The sequence below is a fragment of the Dipodomys merriami genome, unplaced genomic scaffold (genome assembly GCF_024711535.1).
Source record: "Dipodomys merriami isolate MVZ:Mamm:240054 unplaced genomic scaffold, mDipMer1.0.p SCAF_104, whole genome shotgun sequence".
In the NCBI taxonomy this organism is placed as follows: Eukaryota; Metazoa; Chordata; class Mammalia; order Rodentia; family Heteromyidae; genus Dipodomys; species Dipodomys merriami.
The window spans coordinates 4232826-4254726 of NW_027202316.1; the positions used below are offsets into that span (position 1 = coordinate 4232826).

Consider the following 21901-nt stretch of genomic DNA (forward strand, 5'->3'; position numbering starts at 1 on the left):
GAGGAAGAAGAAGAGGAGGAGGAGGAAGAAGGAAGAGAAGGAGGAGGAAAAGGAGAAGGAAGAAGGAGAAAAACAGGAAGAAGAACAGGAGGAGGAGGACTAAGAAGAGGAAGGAGAGGAGGAAAGTAAGAGCATCTGTCCACAGCCACCTGGCATGGATCCTGATGGGGCTGTGGAGGGAGGACCAGGTAACAGGTAGTCCCTTGCCCGCAGCCTTGACGCACACGGTAGTAGCTATTGGAAATGACTCAAGCCCAGGGCGAGGCAGGCCGAGGCAGCCAGGCCTCCCGAGATGCTCACCATGTGCCTAAGACAACCTTGAGTGGAAGAGGCTCTCACATCTTGTATCCCAGCCGTCTCACTCGCCTCACATCCTGGTGCTGAGCCAGGGGGAGGGATGACTTCGGATTCCAGTCTTGTGTTTTCATGGACTTGCCAGGCAATTTGGGGCAAGTTTCAGGCTATTCTCCTGCAACTCCAATGCCTCTGAACAAAGATAATTGACCCTTTCAACACCTCGGATTCTCTGAACCTCTGTGATATGAGTGTGTGCCCATATTTTGAAAAGCATAAACATACACATGATTGCCATCTTTCTCTCTTTTTTTCTTAAAACTGCATCTGAATCGTTTTCAAAGCATTTTCTCCTGAGGTAGTTCTCATTATTAGGCTAATTGCTTGGAATTGAACTCAGGAAATCCCTTCTGTGTCTGAGGAGGAGGAGTCAGCCTTTGGCTCCTCCCCACAAGGTTCACAGTTTTTTTTTTACCCTTCTGTCTTGCAGTACAGAGCAATTATGTTGGCCTACAGCCTTAGTGTTTTCTGTCCTTCTATATCTTTCTCGTCAGTAGTTCTAGTTAGTGGTTTGTTAGTAGTTCTCTGTTCAATCAAACCTTTAGCACGGCCTGACCCAGCTTGGCTTTTCTCTACCGTGGGAAAAAGAGTTTGGTGCCTTTTTCTTAAGTGTCTTACAGATTTTGCTTAGTAGGAGAAAATGGACCCTGTAGGTAAGCAGGGCGTTTGGTCCATTGATTATAGCCAAAGCTCTCCTCATTCTACCTGCTCACACTGCAAGACAAGTAAGTGTCTTGTTCCAGACTTTCTCACAGTGATTGACGGAAGCTGGTGGTAAATAGCTTGCCTGTTAGTCTGCCTGTGCGTCAGACACCAGCAAAGTGATAAAGTGATGGATGAGCTCAGGTGACTGTACTGAACAGAGGATGGAGATCATCTGTATGAGAAAGAATATCTTAGGAAGTGAATTTGTTTGATTGCATTGTTGCTAGGTGTGTTATTAAAAACCACAGACATTTTCTAAAAACCACAGTAGTTTTCTACTGAAGTAGAATATTTTAAGATCTAGAGTACAGGTTTGACTTCTCCCTCAGACCAGAAATTCTAGAATTTTCCCCATCTGTGAATACAACCTGGAGCTTTCAGCTCCTCTGGTTGGGCTGATTATTTAGATTAGAGAAATCTTTTTCCTAATCATTTCCACATAATGAAGGAAAAGCTGTATTCTGATTTCCAGGGGTCTTTTGGTAGTGAAATCCTTGCACACCTCCACCTTCTGTCAAAATCCTCGGCTTCTTCAGATGAAGAAAGCATTTGTGACATTGGTTAGACAGCCTCTATGATGATATCTTTTTCTTAGTGCCTCTGTTTCCCCATTGTCAGAATCGCATCGCCAAGCGCAGCCGGAAGCTGGTGGACTACGACAGTGCCCGCCACCACCTGGAGGCCCTGCAGAGCTCCAAGAGGAAGGATGAGAGCCGGATCTCTAAGGTAGGGGCTGATCCTGCAGTGCATCCCACCGTTGACCCCCCACAGTGGCTCTCACAATGGGTCACATAGCAGATCCCGCTGTCGATCCCACAGTGAATCCCATAGTTGACCCTGCAGTGGATCCCACGGTTATTACTAGTTTTTCATGTCACTTGCTCTGTTGCATCTTTAATTTTCACTATTCAAGACAGATTGAAACTGAATGTTCTGGGCTCCCTTCCTTTTTTTTCTTTTGGCCAGTCCTGGGGCCTGAACTCAGAGCTGGGCACTGTCCCTGAACTGTTTTTGCTCAAGGCTAGCACTTTACCACTTGAGCTACAGCACCACTTCCGGCTTCATGCATTCTAGGTAAGCACTCTACTAATAAGCCACATTTCCAGCCCCTTTCCATTGTTTTTAATCAAAAAAAGGACTTTTGTGTAATTACAGAGTGTACATGAGTGAGATTGACTCACACATTTTAATTTTTAAATATTCTTTTTTTTAATTAATTAATTAATTTTATTTTATTTGTGAACAACTGTACAGAGGGGTTACAATTACATGGGCAGGATTATGCGTACATTTCTTACCAAGCATTGCAGCCTCCTCCTTTGTTCACACATTTTGATCAGTATAAATTTGGCTCCACTGCTCTGTGATAGGACTACAAGTCTTGCTTGTGTCAGAACTTCCCTGTGTGCTATGCTCTGTGGTCCCTGCTTTAATGTAGATTATGTGGGGAATCAAGCTAGAAATTCTCAGACAACTCATGATCATGTAAGAATACAGGCATTCATATCATTAATTTTCTTTTAGAAAGCCCATTTCAGTCGTTTTTGTTTTGTATGCAAGTTGTTTACAAATACCAACTAACTGATAATCACCTCCCCACTGCTCCCTGTGGGCTCAGTATTGCTTCTCTGCCTGAGCACAGCTGCCTGAGTAGTGGTCTTTCTACATCTCATGTTTAGCTGTGTTTCTCTACTGCTAAACTCTTGTTATGGCTCTGATTGCCTGTAGAAAGGATAAAAAGATTAAAATTCCATTCCAGTATTCAAGTACTTCTGTGCTCCTCACTCCCCCCCCCATGTACATATACACACACACATGCTAAGCAGACCCTATGTGACCTGCTCGACATCCTGAGCAGCCACAGTAATCAATCCATTCAAGGGCGGTGTCCCAGATGCCAGGAACTCTGTTTAACCCTTCATCTGCATTGCCTTTCCTTCATATTCATCTTAGCCACTGAGGTACAGATACGAAGAGCAAACCTTGGGATAGAGTTCTATCCCAAGGACCACCACCACCTCTTTTATGTATTGTGATGCTTTCAGGTCTCTTTCTTTACCAAGTGGTTGCTGGTTCTTCAAGGTTCAGTTAAGATGTGACCTCTCTGTGGAACCTTCTCTCTTCTCTGTACCCCTTCCCCTATAAGATGGTTGCAGAATGGATTACCAGTCCTTTCTCAAGATGCATCAGGCAATTATTTAGTCACCCAAGAAGATTGAGACTTTCGGGGGCGGGGGGCAATTCATCTCCAGTAGCCAGAGTAAAATTTTCCAGATGACAGGCAGCAATCACTTTTTTGGGGGGGGGTCCGGTCATGGGGCCTGAACTCTGGGCCTGAGCGCTGTCCCTAAGCTCTTCAGCTCAAGGCTAGGGCTCTACCACTTGAGCTACAGTGCCACTTCCGGATTTTTTTCTTTTTGCTTATGGAGTGCTGAGGAATCGAACCCAGGGCCTCATGCATGCAAGGCAAGCACTCTGCCACTGAGTCACCTTCCCAGCCCCAACAATCACATTTTTAATTAACTATTTTTTTATTATTTTTATAAAGGTGATGTACAGAGGGGTTACCATTTCATAAGTTAGGTAAGCAAGCACATTTTTGTAGGATAAATGAATCGGCCACCAGTGACCAGCACAGGGTAAAGCACTATACTCAATCTAGTTCCCTGTTAAAAAAAACTCCTCCTATTTCATATTTAATTGAAAAAAATTGGTGTGCATTTTAACAAATGTTCCTTCCTTTCCCTGATCTTTCCAGGATACGTAAAGCAATTTCTGTTTTAAATCAGATGGTGTTCTTTGTAGAAATGGCTGTGTGTCTGTGTGTGCAAACGTGTATTGTGCACCATTTCTAGGCAGAAGAGGAATTTCAGAAAGCGCAGAAAGTGTTTGAAGAGTTTAATGTTGACTTACAAGAAGAGTTGCCATCACTGTGGTCAAGGTAAATATGTTTCTGCGTGTCTTCCCGTGATATCCAGGAGATGTGCTCTGGGTCTGCACTTTCCAGCATAGCACTGAATCTCCACACAAGGATATATTGGGTGCTTGACATATGGCTAGTGACACCAAGGTGCTGAATTTTAAATTTGTTTAGTTCTAACTCAATTTGAATAGCCACATACAGTTAGCAGCTACCTGTTTTGGATACTACAGTCATGTCTCAGTCCTGCTTGTAGTTTGTTTTTCAGATAGGGTTTCAAGGTATCTTTGTCCTGACTGGCCTCAGACAGAAATCCTCCACCTGTGCCTCCTAAGTAGCTGGGATTCTAGGCATATGCCACTATGCACATCCCCATTGCTTTTTAAGCTGATGTTTTGAAATGCTTGACTACCTTCGTATTCAAAATCTTCAGTGGTGAAGTTAATATTCTGGGAGATTGTCAGTAGATAATTATGAAATAATACCCTTGGAAATAATTGCCCACAGACAAATATATACCATTTGAATTAGTATGATTTGGATATGTAACTGAACTTTTTTGTACTTATTTGTAAAAGCACCCTAAATTAGCATTAACTGACAACTGTGTGGGCTTATGTGTTCTTTGCTTAAAGGTATTCAATTACTAAGAAATGAAGTACTTGTCAGAATGTCTCACTGTATGAAAGACTTTGTAGAGATTTAAAAACAAATGGAATGTCTGAGAGAAAGCATTGGAAAGGATCCTTTTCCTCTTCTTAGTTCATGTACGAAATACTTTCCAATACTTTTAAAAATTAGATATTGTTTTCTTTTTTGTTGTCAAAGTGATATACAGAGGGGTTACAGTTACATAAGTAAGGTATATCAATACTTTTTTTTTTTTGGTCGGTTGTGGGGCTTGGGCACTGTCCCTATGCTCTTCAGCTCAAGGTGAGCGCTCTACCGCTCGAGCCACAGTGCCACTTCCGGTTTTCTAGTAGTTTATTGGAGATAAGAGTTTCATGGACTTTCCTGGCTGGGCTGGCTTTGAACCTTGAGCCTCAGCTCTCAGCCTCCTGAGTAGCTAGGATTACAGGCTTGAGCCACGGGCACCTGGCTATCAATACTTTTTAATTGAGTCAGATTTATCACTCTGAAACTAATTGTTCAGGATAGTCAAGCCAAAACCTGCCCTTTGGTCAAAATTTGACGTAGTTTTTTTTAACTTAAATCCAGATCTACAATATTAGGGTGTGTGTGTGTGTGTGTGTGTGTGTGTGTGTGTGTGTGTGTGTGTGTGTGTGTGTGTGTGTGTGTGTGTGTGTGTGTGTGTGTGTGTGTGTGTGTGTGTGTGTGTGTGTGTGTGTGTGTGCACGTGCGTGTGTGTGTGTGCACGTGCGTGTGTGTGTCTGTGTCTGTGTGTCTGTGTCTGTTTGTTAGAAGAAAAAGGTTATTTTAGAATACCTTCTTTTGCTGATTATTATTTTATGTGCCTGATGTACATTGTCTCTAATTTTAATCTTTTTTCTATTTTTTTCTTTTTTTTCTAATTTTAATATTAATCATGGTGTTTCCATCTTACAGATGAGGCATCTAAGGGTCATATTAATTAAACATCTTGACTAAGTTTATGAAGCTTATATAACCTACAGCTAATATGTAAAATATTGTGTTTTTCCCCCATGAACCCTGCAGCCTTTATCTAGGATCTGTTTTTAGCTATAAGGAGATTGCATTCAGTCTTAATTGTCCAAGTTATTTTCCAAGTACAATTCCTTTCCTAGTTTTATTGCTCAAACTTGAAATTGAGGTTAGTGTTTTGAGTTTCCTGCCTTCTATGGGGGAAAAGTAAAACAATGAACATACCATAATGGATGTGTGTTAAGTGACTTGTGTGAAATCCTGTACCAACCTGTTCATATCCATTCAGAATGTGAGCGGAATGCTCTCCATCTGTTAAGTCCTTTTGGACTATAGTGTTTTCAACTCCTTTTATTTCCTTACTAATCTTGCATCTACTTTTTCTGATCATGATGGAAAATGAGATATTGCCAGCTCCAACTGAGTTTAGGTATATTTCTGACATCTTTTCTGTCAGCTTTTGCTTTCTATATATTTGAGCTCCATTGTTAAGTGTGTATGTGTTTTTTAATTGATGTGCTTCTTAGTAGTTGAGCAGTTCATTTTAATAAATAAAATATCTGCTTTTGTTCCTACCAATAAATTTTGCCTATTTTATCTGATACACCCCCCCTCTTTTCCCTCACTGTGTGTTACATCTTTTTGCTTTCAATCTATTTGGTTTGAATGTACAGTATTCCAATTTTGCTCAATATTAAGATAGATCATTTATGTGTGTATATGTGTGTGTGTGTTTATCTGTTCTACCAACTTCTTCCTTTTGGTATGTTTGCTGAGTCCATTTATCTTTAATTTAGTTTTTAATAATGTAACACTTCTAGAATTTAATACAGATGTAATATAGTCTGATAATACAAGATTTACATCTACTTGCTTTCTATATGCTTTTTTGTCTCTCTACTCCCCCATTGCTTCTATAATATTAAATTGTTTCAGAAGTATTTGTATAAATGAAAAATAACGAATTACTACTTAGTGGGGGTACAGGTTTAATTTCAGCAAAGGATATTGGTTATGTTTGGCTGTTTTATTTATTTCTTTATTTTACTGTCTTGCTCAGTATTGAGCCCACACATTAAACAAGCATTGTATCACTGAGTCACACTTCCATCTCTTTCTAAATGTTATAAAGGAACTTGTAATTTATCAGAGATAATGATGATATATTCTTGTCAAGAAGGAAGTACCCCAGAGGGAATGCTTGAGCTAAATGATTTCAAATCAGTGAAGTCAGCCTTTGGTAAAGGAATATTGTATGTAATGGGGATTGGGGTTTGTGGAACTTTAATTAATTGAATGCATCATGAAGTTGGAGCAAGAGTGCCCAGGAGGGTTGTGGTGAGAACTTAGGAGAGAGGTAGGGGTCGGAGTTATTTCTTTCTATCATTAAATATTTATTGACTGCCCACCCAATGTGAGTCAGGCCCTCTCTGAGATGCTCAAGGTCAGGTCCTACATTTGTTTGTTTTCTTGGAGCCTACATGGGAAAATAGTGAACAGCAATTACAGGAAAAGAAATAACAAATAAAATCTGAGGCAGTAAGTTTGAATTGTAATGCGATAGTGAATAGCACAAGATGGGTGACCAGAGTAGTGTGAGTGGTTAAAGAAGGCTTCTTTCAAGGACTTAGGGAATATATAAAGAAAAGGGCATTTTTAGTAAAACACTGAGTTCTGTTTTATATAAGCTGAGTTTGAAGATTGTTGAAATGTCCAAAGTCTGTTGCAACAGCTAGGCCTAGAGCTTACCAAGGAGACTGGAAACATTAGTGTGTGGGTGACTTAGATGGCAAGATTAGGGCCAGAGGGGCCTGTGGTCCTCCAATCTACTCCTCTCATGCAGTACAGATCACAGAACAACCACATGGGACCTGTTCTTCTGGGCTGGTGTTGAACTGGGATCATCATATCTCTGCCTCCCATGTAGCTGGTAAAGGCTCAAATGGCCACGCCCAGTGTTTTCCTAGTATTTGTGATAAGCATTTGAATCTGAAGATACAGCAACTATATACATGGAGAGCTGTGTAGGCCCACATGTGTGAATAAGTACATGATTTAATGTCAATTAAAATTCAAGTATATGAAAGGGCTAGATATGATGGCACACTCTTGTGATCCCAGTCACTTGGGAGGGAGAGGTGGATAGGATTGAGGTTTGAAGTCAGCTGACCTCAGCTCAACCAATAAAGTGAGCGTGGAGATTCATACCTGTGCTCTCAGCCATGTGGTAGGAAGATAGTGGTCTAAAGGTAGCCCTTGACAAGAACAGAAGAATATATTGTAAAACTAACTAAAGTGGGCTGGGAATGTGGGTTAGTGCTAGAGCGCTTGCCTAGTATGCATGAAGCCCAGGTACAGTTCCTCAGTGCCACATAAACAGAAAAAGCCAGAAGTGGTGCTGTGGCTCAAGTGGTAGAGTGCTAGCCTTGAGCAAAAGAAGCTCAGGAACAGTGCCCATTGTGCAGCACCTGCTTAGCAAGCACAAGGCCCTGAGTCAAACCCCAGTACACCAAAATAAAATAAAAATAAAAAATATATAATGAGGGTCACATGGTCACTGTGGGGATACAAAACATAGGATTAAGTAAAAATATCAGGTACAGGATTGCCCACAACAGAAGCCAGGCTTATTAGAAAAATGGATTTACTGTTTCTCTAAACTAAACTTTCAAGCTTCGATTTCACTTACAAATTCTAAACCTCCTTAGCTCGTGCAGCAAAATAACAAAATTCAGGCTTCTACAATAGTTCTTTTTAAGTATTTCATGATTTTCTTTTTCTTTTTGGGAGAGATGTTGGTTCTTGACATGTTAACTGCATGGTTTGAGCAGCCTGTGTCTCAGCTTGCCAGGTAAAATGGGGCAATGGCCTCCAGAGCAGTTCCGAGAATGCAGGGATGAAGTACTGGACGCCCATTGGTCTTGTCAGCTTTGGATGGAATATGTCTCTCTCTGTCTCTGTCTCTGTCTCTGTCTCTCTGTCTCTGTCTCTCTGTCTCTCTGTCTCTCTGTCTCTGTCTCTCTCTTTGTCTCTGTCTCTGTCTCTGTCTCTCTCTCTCTCTCTCCATTAGAATTCTGTGTACTGCAAGGTACAACTCAAACACTGGTAGTTCTTTCTCCTTTCCTTAAACCTTCTCCTTCTTACTCTCCAAGTGTGTTGTAAACTCTCTCAATATGTGCTGTCACCTGTATCAGATCCACATATTTCTGACATATCAGTCCCTATTTAATCCTTAATTGAGATTTAAAAATCTAATAAAGCCATTGGGGTTCTATAGTTCTTTTTGAGATTTGCCATCAGAACAATTCCATGAATTTAATTAAGATAGTAATTTTCTCAGCTGCATTAAGAAGGATTAAGTTAATATAAAGTCCCAAGATTCCTCATTTAGAAATGAGGGAACTTATCCTGAGGGGGTACTAGACAGAGTCTACCTCTGGCTTAATATTCGAGATCAAAGAATGACGGCAGGAAGACTTTCGGTTTTGTACCAGAATACCCTTCAAACATGTTTGAGCAGGCAGCCTGCCCAATGACAGCATGCTCTTCATGTTGCTCAATCACTGGAGTTATCTTTGGGGTTTTGTATTTACCTCCATCACATGCATTGGGGAATCCAAATATTTAATACTGAAGCTAGACCCTTTATGTGGAGTGAACATGAAAAGTAATCTTGTTGACCTTCAAACTTGTTGAAATCCATACCTAAAACAGAAGCAGCTTCTCAGGGCAGTGGTTACCACAGTGTAGTTTCTAGAAACTCATGGTAGATGGACCTTCTTGGTCAGCATTCTGGGATCTGAGTGAAAGTAAATACCCTAGGCACTCTGGTGCATATGAATAATGAGAATCACTGTCTGACAGAGGGGCCTGAATTTCAAGGAGAGACATATACTCTATTCTAAAATATGAATTTGTGTTTATTAGCTGGTGAGGGAAAGTCATGCATACTCTGGTTTAACTATTCCATTCAATCCAACATTATTCAAAATTGTGTAGAGAAAACCTAATTTTGCTAGGCACCGAGGCACTGTACACCAGCTACTTAGGAGGCTAAGATCTGAGAGGCACAGTTCAAAGCCAGCCCAGACAGGGAAGCTCATGAGACTCTTACCTCCAATTAAGCATAAAAATGCTGGAATTAGAGCTATGGCTCAAGTGGTAGAGCATTAGCCTTGTGTAAAAATTGCTCAGGGACAGTATCCAGGACCAGAGTTCAAAGGAAGAAAGTAACCCTAATTTTAAAATAGTATTTTTAGTCTGGCACTGGAAGGTTATGCATGTAATCCTAACTATTCAGGGGGTTGAGATCCAAGGATTGTGATCCAAAGCCAGTCAGGGCAGGGAAAGTTGAAGATTCTTACCTCCTGTGGCTCAAGTGTCAAGAGTGCCAGCCTTGAGTGAAAGCATGCGGACATGAGTTCAAGCTCTGGTACCAGCACACACTAAAGTCCATTTTTGTTAACTATCTCTCTCTATCCTCTGTTTTCTTTCCACATGGCAGACGAGTTGGATTTTATGTCAATACTTTCAAAAATGTATCTAGCCTGGAAGCCAAATTCCATAAGGAAATTGCCGTGGTGAGTAATGGAGTAAATATAAAAGAATGTTCCTTTGGAAGAAAATGAAGTAGTAGCTTAGCATTTTTCAAACTATTCTCCTGGCTTCCGATGCCTCCTATATTTATTTTCTGTCATTTTTGCACAGTTGTCTTTAAAATGGTTTTCTTTTTCTTTTTTTGTAGTGTGGCCACATAGTTCTCTGCATTGTCATTGTTGTTTGTGGTCCTGGGGCTTGAACACAGGCCCTGGGTGCTCTCCCTCAGCTTCTTTTGCTCAAGGCGAGCGCTCTACCACTTGAGTCTAGTTCTGCTTCTGGATTTTTTGGTGGTTAATTGGAGATCAGAGTCTCACAGACCTTATTGCCTCAGCTGGCTTTGAACCGTGATCCTTAGATCTCAGCCTCCTGAGTAGCTGGGCATAAAGGTGTAAGCCACTGCGCCTGGCTAGTTTTCTAAATCTTTTAAAAGGCTGAGTGTAGCTTCACAGTTGCAACTTCCATTCAGTGTGTAAAGTCAGAATTTCAAGTTGTGCATGAATCTGATGGGAAAAAAAATGGCCCCAAATAGTCAGATATCAGCAGCACTGTTACTGATGGATATTTTCCCGGTTCCAGAAAGTAGTAATTTGACAAGTTCTAGCAGAGACAAAGTCACTAATAAACTTGAGTTGTGCTCTCTTCTCTGTGAATGAATATGTCTGTCTTCAAATGATATCTTCTAGTTCCTTTTTAACTTACTGCAGTTTTGTTGTGGATCGTACATTGAGATCATATACAGAATTCCAAGGATTGAGGCCGCCCTGCCTCTCAAGGCATCGTTAGCTTCCTTTGGGGAGTGTGCAGGGTTGGGCACTGTGGTGATAACTTTGGATAACAGACCAGTGGCTTCTGTCCCCTCAGCTTTGCCACAAACTGTTTGAAGTGATGACGAAACTGGGTGACCAACACGCAGACAAGGCCTTCACCATTCAAGGAGCTCCCAGGTAGGCCCCACACCTGTTCACTCCCAGAGGCCAGTTCACTCCCACATGCCTGTATGTGATACGCCCCCTGCTGAGCTTGCTGGGGTCTGTGCAGTGGCCTGGGCCACTTTATTCATCCTTTAATCATCCCAGTAGAGCTAGACTCCATCCACAGGCTGACAGCAACCTTAGTTTAGGCCTTTCACATTGCATTCAGTCTTTGACCCTTGTTATTGCAGCTTAATTGGCTCACTGCCTCTCTCTGAGTTACGTGGGACCTGTATCATGATAGATGGTTTCGACTTGCTACTTCAGTAGAAAAGACAGAAGTAGGAGAGACACCTAACCTCCCTCTTCCCTCTTCTTGGGTACTGATCTGCAAGCATAGCTTTGTTCTTGCCTCATTGCTTTCCCATTTAGCAGCAGGCCAATCAAATAATAGCCAGGGCCCAAGGACTACAGTGGACGGTGTGCAGGTAGATGGTTCACCTTGCCAGGAGTCTGGCTTCATACCCACTTTCTCTTATGATTCTGGAATCCATTTCATGCCGTATCTTTCAGGCATGTGTGCTTAGATCATGTAGTCAGAAACCTCGTTTCCAGTTGTATGCCTCCGAGACTAACTTGTTTTGCTTTCTTTCACTTAGTCTAATAACCTCTCTGGTTAATGAGCTCAGTTTTGAAATCTATTATAAACAACTACTTGACTGCATGGCTTCTAGAGTAATGTGTAGCCATGATAGTCTGTACATGTGATAACATCAAACAGTGCAAACACTCAGATGACTGCATTCATAGAAACATCTATAGGCATAGCACGTGCCATGCCATCTTAGCATCTATTTAATGTGATCTGTTACTTACCGATATCAGTGTCTGGACTTGTTTCAGGAGTTCTGGTCCCCCTGCTCTTTGGTTTGGCTGAGCCTGTTACAGTTGCTCTTCTAAGTGGGCAGTAAACACATCCTCTCTCTGAGGGCATGAATGTGGCTTAAAAGAACAATGAAGTCTAGGCATGGTGGTTCACCTCTGTCACTCTGTCACAGATTGGGAGGATCATAGTTTGAGGCCAGCCTCGGCAAAAGTTAGTGAGACCCCATCCCAGCCAATAAGCTGGGGTGAGGTGCACACCTGTTATTCCGGTTACAGAGGAGGATGCTAGGCAAGGCTAGCCATGTGCAAAAGACGGTGAGACCCTGTTCAAAGCAAACAAAAAAACCAACGTCCTTTTGCTTTGGGATCTGGCCTCATGTTTTAGCCTAGGTTAGTCCAGAGTGGGATCCTCCTACTGATAGCTAAAATACCAGCTGCCCCATAATCACACAGAGAGGCATGCCCCAGAGATACAAGCTAGCTGACAATAGAGGACTACATTTCCATAGAGTATACTTTCAAACAACTCATAGTTTCCTGCAAAGGATATTGGAAGCTGAAATGAAAATGGAAGGGTGTCTAGTGGGAGGAACAGAGGACAAATAGCAGAATACCCAATGGACATATGTGACAAAATAGGAAACTTAAAATGAGTGTGGAGGGGGAGGATGATGGGATGGGGAAGTACTGAACATTTACATGGACACATTAAATTTTACCCCATTCTTTTGAAATTCAGAAAACAAAGAATTTTTCCAAGGAGCTGGGGATGTGGCTCAAGTGGTAGAGCGACCTACCTGGCAAATGCAGGGCCTGAAGTTCAAGCCCCAGTCCCACTAAAACGAACAAATGAATGTACAAACAGTAACACATCCAAAGGGGTGGAGTTTGTTTCAAAATGGTGATTTCAATAGTAAGCTGGGAACAAATGAAAAAAGAATAGGAATCTCAGAATGTCACACTAAACCCCTTAAACTGTGAAGAGTCACTCCTTTACTTGGAAAAGGAAGGGGCATATGCCTCTAGAAATGTCAGAGTTGCCCAGTCTTGACTAGAGTGAGGAGAAGGCAGGGTGGCTGCCATTTAACAAATATTCCTTTCATTTTTTCCCCCTCCATTCCTCTGCAGAGCAAGGTGGTGAGTGAGTTATGTGAAGTCCCTTGGACTGTAGACCAGGGCTGTGTTTCCCATCAAAGCCATGGTTACCAATGAGGGGACCAATCATGTGGGCATCTGTTCTCTGGAGGACATAGCTCCCTTGCCCTTGACTGTGTAGACCATGCTGCTGTTTATGTTCTCTTCATTGACAGTACAGACTCACTTCCTTCTGGCTGTAGTCTTTAGAAATTCTTAGAGAGTAGCATGTGTCCCTAGTACCATATTAGTCTCCTTGTTTAGCTGTCCCCACTTGTCTGGTTTGGTGCGGGGACTGTGTGTGGCTCTCAGGAACGTTTTGTTAGTGACCTCATCTGTCACAAGGTTGATTTACATGCTGCAAGGTGTCTGGCTTGAGTCATTGTTTCAAAAGGTGGAGAAAGAAAGAAATAGGGAATTTATTTCAAGATGTTATAAAATCTACAAGAGATGTATTCACCCTTTCCTGAAGGGCCTTTGAATACAAGATTCACAGTTTTCTCAGTAGGATTTTCTATAGATTTTCTGTAAGATTCTCTTGGAGAACAAAACTGACACTGGTTCACTGAGTCTAGCTTCATGTCGGGGAGTCTTTCTTTTAAAGTGGAAAGACTAAGAGCTGAATTCAGATCCACCTTAAGGTTTTGCCTTAACCTCTCCGTGCTCCTGTTTTCAAACCTGTCTAGTGGAGACAGTAGTGCCTTGCTTAGGTGAGGAGAACAGATGATCTATGCATGAGATCTGGCTCTCAGGAAGAATAACAGAAGGACTAGGCCTCACTGTCACTGATTCTGATAACCAGAGTTAACCTGCAGAGGGGTGCAGGTTGGAGACCCCCTGATTGAGTGAGGCCTTTTTAATCCCCTGTGTCTACCCAGTGACTCGGGCCCTCTCCGTATCGCAAAGACGCCAACACCACCAGAAGAGCCTTCACCCCCGCCGAGCCCCACCGCTGGCCCCAATCACACTCTCGCGCCTGCATCCCCTGTGCCTGTGCGGCCAAGGTCACCTTCACAGGTGGGAAGAGAGCACACCTGCGGGGTAGTGGGACAGCTGGCCGGGGAGGTGACCCCTGGGGGACATTCTGTGGTCCAGGGCTTAGGTTGGCCTTTCCATTGGGGTAGGTTACCACAGAGGAATCCTTCTATTGGTCTTGGTTTTTACTTAACACCTGTGGTTGAATCTCTGGGACTTCTGGCATCCTTAGCTTCCTCAGGCTAATTTGCGTCCTGACTCAACCTGTCTGGCTCTCAAAGTTCTCTCTTAATAGATGGGAGTCCAGCACAGTGCTAGAGCACTTGCTTTGTATACAACAGGTTCTGAGATCTACCCCCAGAAGCTCTAAAACACACAAAAAAACAAAAACAGCCAAGCAGTGGTGGCTCATGCCTATAATCCTAGCTACTGAGGAGGCTGAGACCTGAGGATCATAGTACAAAGCCAGTCTGGGCAGGAAAGACCATGATATTCTTAACTCCAATTAAATACCCCAAAGCCAAAAGCGTAGCTATGGTTCAAGAAGTAGAGCACTAGCCTTGAGCCAAAAACCTCAGGGACAACCCCCAGGCCCTGAGTTCAAGTCCCAGGACTGACACAAAAAACACAAAAAGAAATTGTGTCTGCTCTTCCAAAGTGCCTTTTTATCCTACCTTCTCATCTAAATGGCTTTTCTAGTGCTTTTGTTTGTACTTGGGGTGAGAAGAGTGGTTTTATTTATGTGTTATTTTGTACATTTTTCCCTATTCACCACAGTGCATTGCACTTAAATAAACACTCAAGAAAACTGCATAGATCACTTGGCTGAACAGAATCAGTGAGAGTCGGGCAAAGGTAACTATGGAGAAAAATTACCACTCTTACTCTCCCAAGATTTCTTGTTGGAAAACTAGAAGTTCACAGTCTAGTTCAAATTTTCATGAATATAGTTAAAATTAAGGAAAATTGTAAGAATACATACTTAATAGATTTACCTCAAACTCTTAGAATAGCAAGTAAAATGGAAGTTGCCTATGGTCAAACTTATTCCAAGGATTTAGTTTTGAAATTCTAATTTTTTCTTTTTGTCCGAGTGATAAAATCATTTTCACAGAACACATTGCCTTTCTTGGGCACCAGTTTGGCCTCTCTCAGAGGCCCCAAAGGCCTTTGCGTGGGCTTGAGCTCAGATGAACACACTTATCTTGTGAGTTGAGTATGTCCCATCAGATCATTGCCTATTGGTTGGTGCTCATGGAACTTCCAGGTAGACAGTATGCTTGACCTGAATCAAGTATAAATGTCTACCTAGGTCTATGTTTAGATTAGAGATCAGTTTGTCAGTAGCTCTGTTCCTGTGACGTTTCTTTTCCTCTCAACTACATCTTTGACTGCTTTACTGTTTGTGTTTGATGGTCCCTAGACAAGGAAAGGGCCTCCAGTTCCACCTCTGCCTAAGGTCACCCCAACCAAGGAACTGCAACAGGAGAACATCATCAATTTCTTTGAAGACAACTTCGTTCCAGAGATCAATGTGACAACACCTTCCCAGGTGAGTGCCTGCTCTTGACCTGGGATCTTCCCAGGTGACGGCTTGCTGTTGATCTGGATGCCAGTGAACTCTATGTATCTTGGTAGAGTAATTCTCAGGGGTCACCCTTAGAGAAAGTGGCAACATGATAATTCTGAGAGGATTATTTTATTTTATTTATTTTTTTGGGGGGGGGTTCAGTTGTGGGGCCTGAACTCTGGGCCTGGGCGCTGTCCCTCAGCTCTTCAGCTCAAGGCTAGCGCTCTACCACTTGAGCCACAGCACCACTTCCGGCTTTTTTCTTTTTACTTATGTGGTGCTGAGGAATTGAACCCAGGGCCTCATGCATGCAAGGCAAGCGCTCTACCACTGAGCCACCTTCCCAACCCCGAGAGAGAGGATTATTTTAATTACTTTGCACGTTGAAAACATTCTAAAATGGAGGATGTATTTACATACTCTTATTTTTCATCCACAGTAGTATAATTATTGCAGAAAACTAGAAAAATACTGAAAAACATAAACTGAAGAATTTTTAAGAATCTCTTAAATCATCCCTCTGTGATGTAACTGTTAATACATGTGGGTCTATTTTCTTTTGTTCTTTTGTTTTTCCCTCAGTTTAGATCAATTTGGTTTCTTAAAATCAGATGGTATTTTGATGTAGTTTTGACTTTTACTCCTTTACTTTATTGGGCATCTTTTCATGTCACTCTATTGTCCTTTCAAAAAAATATATTTAGCATTAGTATTTTATTGTTTTGATGCCAAAGAAATAATAGAAGGTGTGCACATGTTCAAGATACTCATTGATGTGTTGGTGAAGTGATAGTGTAATTACAGCCAGTCCTGGTTCTGGGCCACCAAAATGCTCTCCTTAAGAGTGAAAGTCCCCAGAGATGCCCATGGCGTCTCTTCTTAGACTCAGAAACAATATTCACACTGCATAAGAAGTGGTATGCCACAATTGTGGTGGAATATAATTGTTGAACATTGTCACTAAGAATATTGTGATTAATTAATATTGTGTTTAATGTGACTAGTTACGGTCACGTATCATTAAGAATGGCAGAGGCAGCGAATTGATAACAAGAAACTCAGAAAGCCAAAATTTGGGAGCGATGAGGTAGTGAATCCTGATTTGTGTCCCCTGTGAGGACATTTATTGAAAGGTACTGTGCTTTGAGCTATGATCTTCTTCCTTCTGTAATTTGTATAGGGAATTGTGTTTGATACGCTCCAAGTTCGCAGTGTGATTTAGCAGCTTCTTTGAGATGGAAGAAATGTGTGTTTCTTAGCGTGTAGGCAGAGTGTGTGTTGGTGTATTAGTGGAGATGGCTGTCTTAGAGTTATATAACCATACCTAGCCCCTGCTGATAACCCTGATATCAATTGTTGGCAGTTAAAAAAATTTTTTATTGTCAAAATGATGTACACAGGGGTTACAGTTACATAAGTAAGATAATAAGTAAATTTCTTGTTGAAGTTGTTACCCCTCCCTCATTTTTCTCCTACTTTCCTTCCCCCAATCTGCCCCCCCTCCCCCCGCCAGTTGTACAGATCATTTCCAACATACTGCCTCGTGAGTATCGCTGCTGCATTGGTTCCCCCTTGTCCTTTGTCTCACCATTCTGTTGTTCCCCTTCCCTATCCTAATTCAGACAAACATATAAACAATACCCAGGGTACCAACATCAAGTTAAGTGACAATAGGGGATAAACCATAATAGGAGCGAAAATACAAAAGAAACAAGAAATCACATAGTACATTAACAACAACAACAACTAAAAACCTCTTGTGTCTATGTCTTGGAATTCATTTCACTTAGCACCATCTTATATAGTTGTATGTACATAGATGTTGAGCTATTTTGTTCATCTGCTAGAATCAGCTTTTTTCTTTTTTTCTTTTTCTTTTTCTTTTCTTTCTTTCTTTCTTTCTTTTTTTTTTTTTTTTTTTTTTGGTTGGTTGTGGGGCTTGAACGCTGGGCCTGGGCACTGTCCCTCAGCTCTTCAGCTCAAAGCTAGTGCTCTATCACTTGAGCCACAGCACCACTTCCAGTTTTCTGGTGGTTTATTGGAGATAAGAGTCTCACGGACTTTCCTGCCAGGGATGACTTTGAAACATGATCCTCATATCTCAGCCTCCTGAGTAGCTAGGATTATAGGCATGAGCCACCTTCACCCAGTTTTAGGATCAGTTTTAATTTCCAAGTTTTGCTTTCCATTGTCTTTGCCACTGCCTACCCTCATATTCTTTTATGCTATATGAATTTCCACAGTGAGAGTGTTTTAAGTTAAGAAAGCCCTCACTCAGTTGATTTTGCTAGGGCATCCTCTCAGCTCCATCAAAGGCAAGGACTTGTGTACTTGGCTAAGGACAGTCAAGTGGCAAGAACATGACACTTAGAAGTTCTGAAGAAGAGGTTCTGAGTGTTCTTTCTTTTGATATGAAGTTTGTTGGCTCCTAGGTAAGGACCCTTCGAGGGGGGTATATACAGAGGATCAAATGTTAGGAGAGGCTCCTGTGTACTGGGAGCATTCACTTTTGCTGGTACTGTGGAGCCAGAGTAATGGAATTACTGAAGAGCAGGGGGAAGGGAGAAGAATCCTTTCAAAACAGAAGCCCCTATTCTCCAGCTCTGGCTGTGGTCACATTTGAGTTGTGGAGCCCCTCATCCAGGCTCTACTACAGCTTTGTGTTGCTCTTCAGGCTTCCTCCATGCCAATGCCTTTTATCACCTGCTTGTCTGTGTGTCATGTCCATTATTCTGCCAGCTGAATTCAAAACAGCTACCCTCCAGAGACTATTAGGAAGATATGCTTTGGGAGTTGTGATTTATTTGTATTGTTTTCTTTTAATGTGGGGTGGCAGGGAGAGGAGGGAGCAGAAGAGAGAAGTTATTCTGTTATTCTTCTGAATCTGAGAAGCAACCTGGTCCCAGCTGATGTGGTTGGAATCGAGTTCATCACTAATGTCCACTTGTCTTTTGTCATGATATGAAAGAGGGCAGTAAGACAGATTTATGTTCCCATCTGCTGTTGAGGTTCCTGAGTGAGACTGTCTAGGTTTACTTAAAAATAGACCAATGCCACCTCTTCCTGAAGGGTGCTGGTTGTTTCTCCAGTTGTTGGTTCCTCTGTGGATATAAGTAGACCTTATGTGGTATTTCAGCCTGGGTGGCAGAGTTCCTGATCCAGCATATATAGGGTCAGTTAATTTCCATGTCTAAGGAGACCCCATTGCCCATCTGAAGCTGGTCCTGGGATCCCCCCGCCCTATGGTGCAAACATTTTTGTAATCCATGTGATACAAACCTATGAGCATTGAACAAGTTCCTCCATGAACAAGCAGATTTCTTCCATGGAAATGTGTGTTCTGACCCTTTATCACTGCCTCATTGACAATTGTGTGGCTTAATATGTCCCATATTTGGGACTACTGGACCCAGACACATTTTATGTATGTGCTTTCAATATAGTGATTGGCCTGTACGTCAAAATGTGTCATAATAATGTGTCTTACAGGGCACAGATGGATGATAAAAGAAATAAAATAGCATCCCTTGGAGAAAATGAGATGTTAACTACAAAGAAACATTGAAAACTAGAGAGTTTAGGGGTATATAAGTAGGTTTTTCTCCAGGTACATTAATATCTAATGATCCATCAAAATATTGTTTTAATTTTTTTCCTGAATAACGCATCTTATATTAATAAGATCAGTTTATGTTTCCAGTTTGCTATTTTTAATATGTGTTTCATGAGGAAGAAAAGCAATTGTGCTAACCCTGCCCAGACGACCAAATGTAATGAGTAACACATCTCCAGTCTAACTTGGCTTTGTGCCCCTTGACCTGTGACCCCTGTCATCACAGCAGGGATCCTGTCCACGTGGACAGAATCTATCTAGACTGAAACCGAAATCTGTCAGTCCCACAGAGCCCTCTAATGGCTCAAACCTTAACAAGAGCACAGAATTTTCTTTGGGAAATGTCTTTGCCTTCTCATAGGAAGATGGTTTGGCTGGACCGCAGCAGGCTTATCTTGCTTACCTGTTTCATTTTTGTTGTTGTTGTTTGGACTTTGTTTTGCTTCATAAAAAATCCCAATTTTATTATCTTTAAGTAGTTGTACAGTGGAGTTACCATTCAACAAATCAGTCTATAAGTACAGTGCATCTTGATTGATGTCACCCCTTCATGATTCTCCTCCACTCTCTGAACCCCATCACCTCTCCTCAGTGTTCTTAGTTTCATAGGATACAGATCAATATTATGACGGAATTCCCCCTTCTTATTCCTCTACCCCATGCCCTTGCCCCTTCCCCTGCCACCTTTCATGTGCCAATTTCTGGTAATCATTTTGTTGGACTGTGAGTTTGTTTTTCTAAGGAATTCTCTCCTGCAAATACCATACTTCAGTAAATACATTTGGGTATACTTGTATATGACCTCATATGTATCTACTTGTACATTTACCTTAATTCTAGTGTCCACATATGAGCAAAAGCATTAATTATTTGTCTCCCTGGGCCTGATTTCATCTAACATAATTTTTTCCAGGCCCATCCATTTGTTTGCAAATGATATAATATCATTCTTAATGGATGAATAAAATTCCAATGTGTATATATACACCACATTTTCTTGCCCATTGAGGGGCACTTGGGCTAATTCTGTACCTTGGCTATAGTGAATAGCTCAACAATAAGCATTGTACAAGGACTTTACTGTATCTTAATTTGTAATTTTTTTTTTACTAAATGTCCAAGACTGGTATTGCTGGATCATAGGGTAGTTCTATGTTTAGTTTTTTTGAGGAATCTCCCAGCTGCTTTTTAGAGTGGTTGAACACGTTTACATACTCTCTAGCAGTATATTAGGGTTCCTTTTCCCTCACATTTGCACCAGCATCTGTTGTTTGTATTCTTGATGATGACCATTCTAACTGGGGAGAGATAGAATATCATTGCTGTTTTAATTTACATTGCCTTTATGGTCAGGGATGTTGAGCATTTCTTCATAGGTTGATTGGCCATTTTTACTTCTGCTGAGAGGAGTCTATTTAGCTCATTTGTCCATTTGTTAATTGGATTATTGGTTTGAGGGTTTAGTTTGCTGAGTTCTGTGTACATTGTCAGTGTTCAGCCACTATCTGATATATAGCTGGTCAAGTTCTTCCATTCTGTAGGCTGTCTCTTTAGTTTGTTATATATGATCTTTTCCATGTAGAATCTTTTTTGGATATAATCCCATTTCTTTCTTTTGTTTGCTGGGCCCCTGGAACTTCATTCAGAAAATTCCTGTTTTTGCCAAGAAGTTCTAATGTTTCTCTTCATTCCTGTAGCAGTTTCATGGTTTCAGGTCTTACATTGAGGTCTTTGAACCATTTTGAGTTGACTTTAGTGCAGAGTGACAGATAGGGATCCAGTTTCAGCTTTCTGCATGTGGATATCCAGGTTTTCCTGCAGCATTTATTGAAGAGGCTCTTTTTTCTGGCCTATGTTTTTGGCTTCCTGATCAGATATTAGATAGCTGTAGGTAGGTTATGTGGGTTTATTTCTGAGTCATCTATTTTGTTCCATTGGTTCTTGGGCCTGTTTTTGTGCCCCCCTCCTTTTTTTTGCCCAGGTTTGCTTTTGAGATTGGGGGCCTTTTGGGTGAAATTAAGGTTTCTCTTTGAAGTGTGCCTTGTTAGATGGAATTAGAACAGAACAAAGATAGAAAAAATGTCCTGGACATGTTCCAGGGGGGTTAGACTATATTTTATCAGTTAGTCATCTCACTCATCACTTTTATCTAAGTGACTTTGTGAGTAAGTGTGTAAACCATCAGAAGGTAAACTCACCCTAATTCAATTCTTTTCACTGTGCTGTAGTATTTGGAGAGCATGTTTGAGGATATCAAACAGTGATATTAGAGAAATTCCACATGGGTGATCTCATGAATTCTCATATCATGGCCTACTTAATGCATGGTTTGTTTATCTGTGTTTAACAGAATGAAGTCACAGAGGTAAAGAAGGAGGAGACTCTGCTGGATCTAGACTTTGATCCCTTCAAGCCTGAGGTGACACCCACTGGTTCTGCTGGAGTGACCCACTCACCCATGTCTCAGGTATCATGTTGATTTTTGCATAATTTGGGAAGACATTTTATACACCATTAAGTTCAAGAAGGTGAACAATGATCCTTAATCCCTTTCAAATAACACTCACCTGCTTTTCTTTTTGGTTAAGAAATACTTCCTCATAGGAAGGAGG

At 41.5% G+C, this 21901-nt stretch overlaps 1 protein-coding gene across 2 annotated transcripts in view; it reads left to right on the plus strand.

Annotated features, from left to right (window-relative positions):
• The window catches only part of Amph (amphiphysin), a 145760-nt gene that overhangs the window by 81760 nt on the left and 42099 nt on the right, over positions 1 to 21901 (plus strand). For both annotated transcript variants that reach the window (XM_069998537.1, XM_069998528.1), the window contains exons 6-12: positions 1678 to 1785; positions 3915 to 4000; positions 10107 to 10182; positions 11063 to 11145; positions 14010 to 14148; positions 15530 to 15658; positions 21640 to 21756. In XM_069998537.1, the coding sequence (XP_069854638.1) occupies positions 1678 to 1785; positions 3915 to 4000; positions 10107 to 10182; positions 11063 to 11145; positions 14010 to 14148; positions 15530 to 15658; positions 21640 to 21756 (738 nt within the window). The remainder of the gene's footprint in view (positions 1 to 1677; positions 1786 to 3914; positions 4001 to 10106; positions 10183 to 11062; positions 11146 to 14009; positions 14149 to 15529; positions 15659 to 21639; positions 21757 to 21901) is intronic.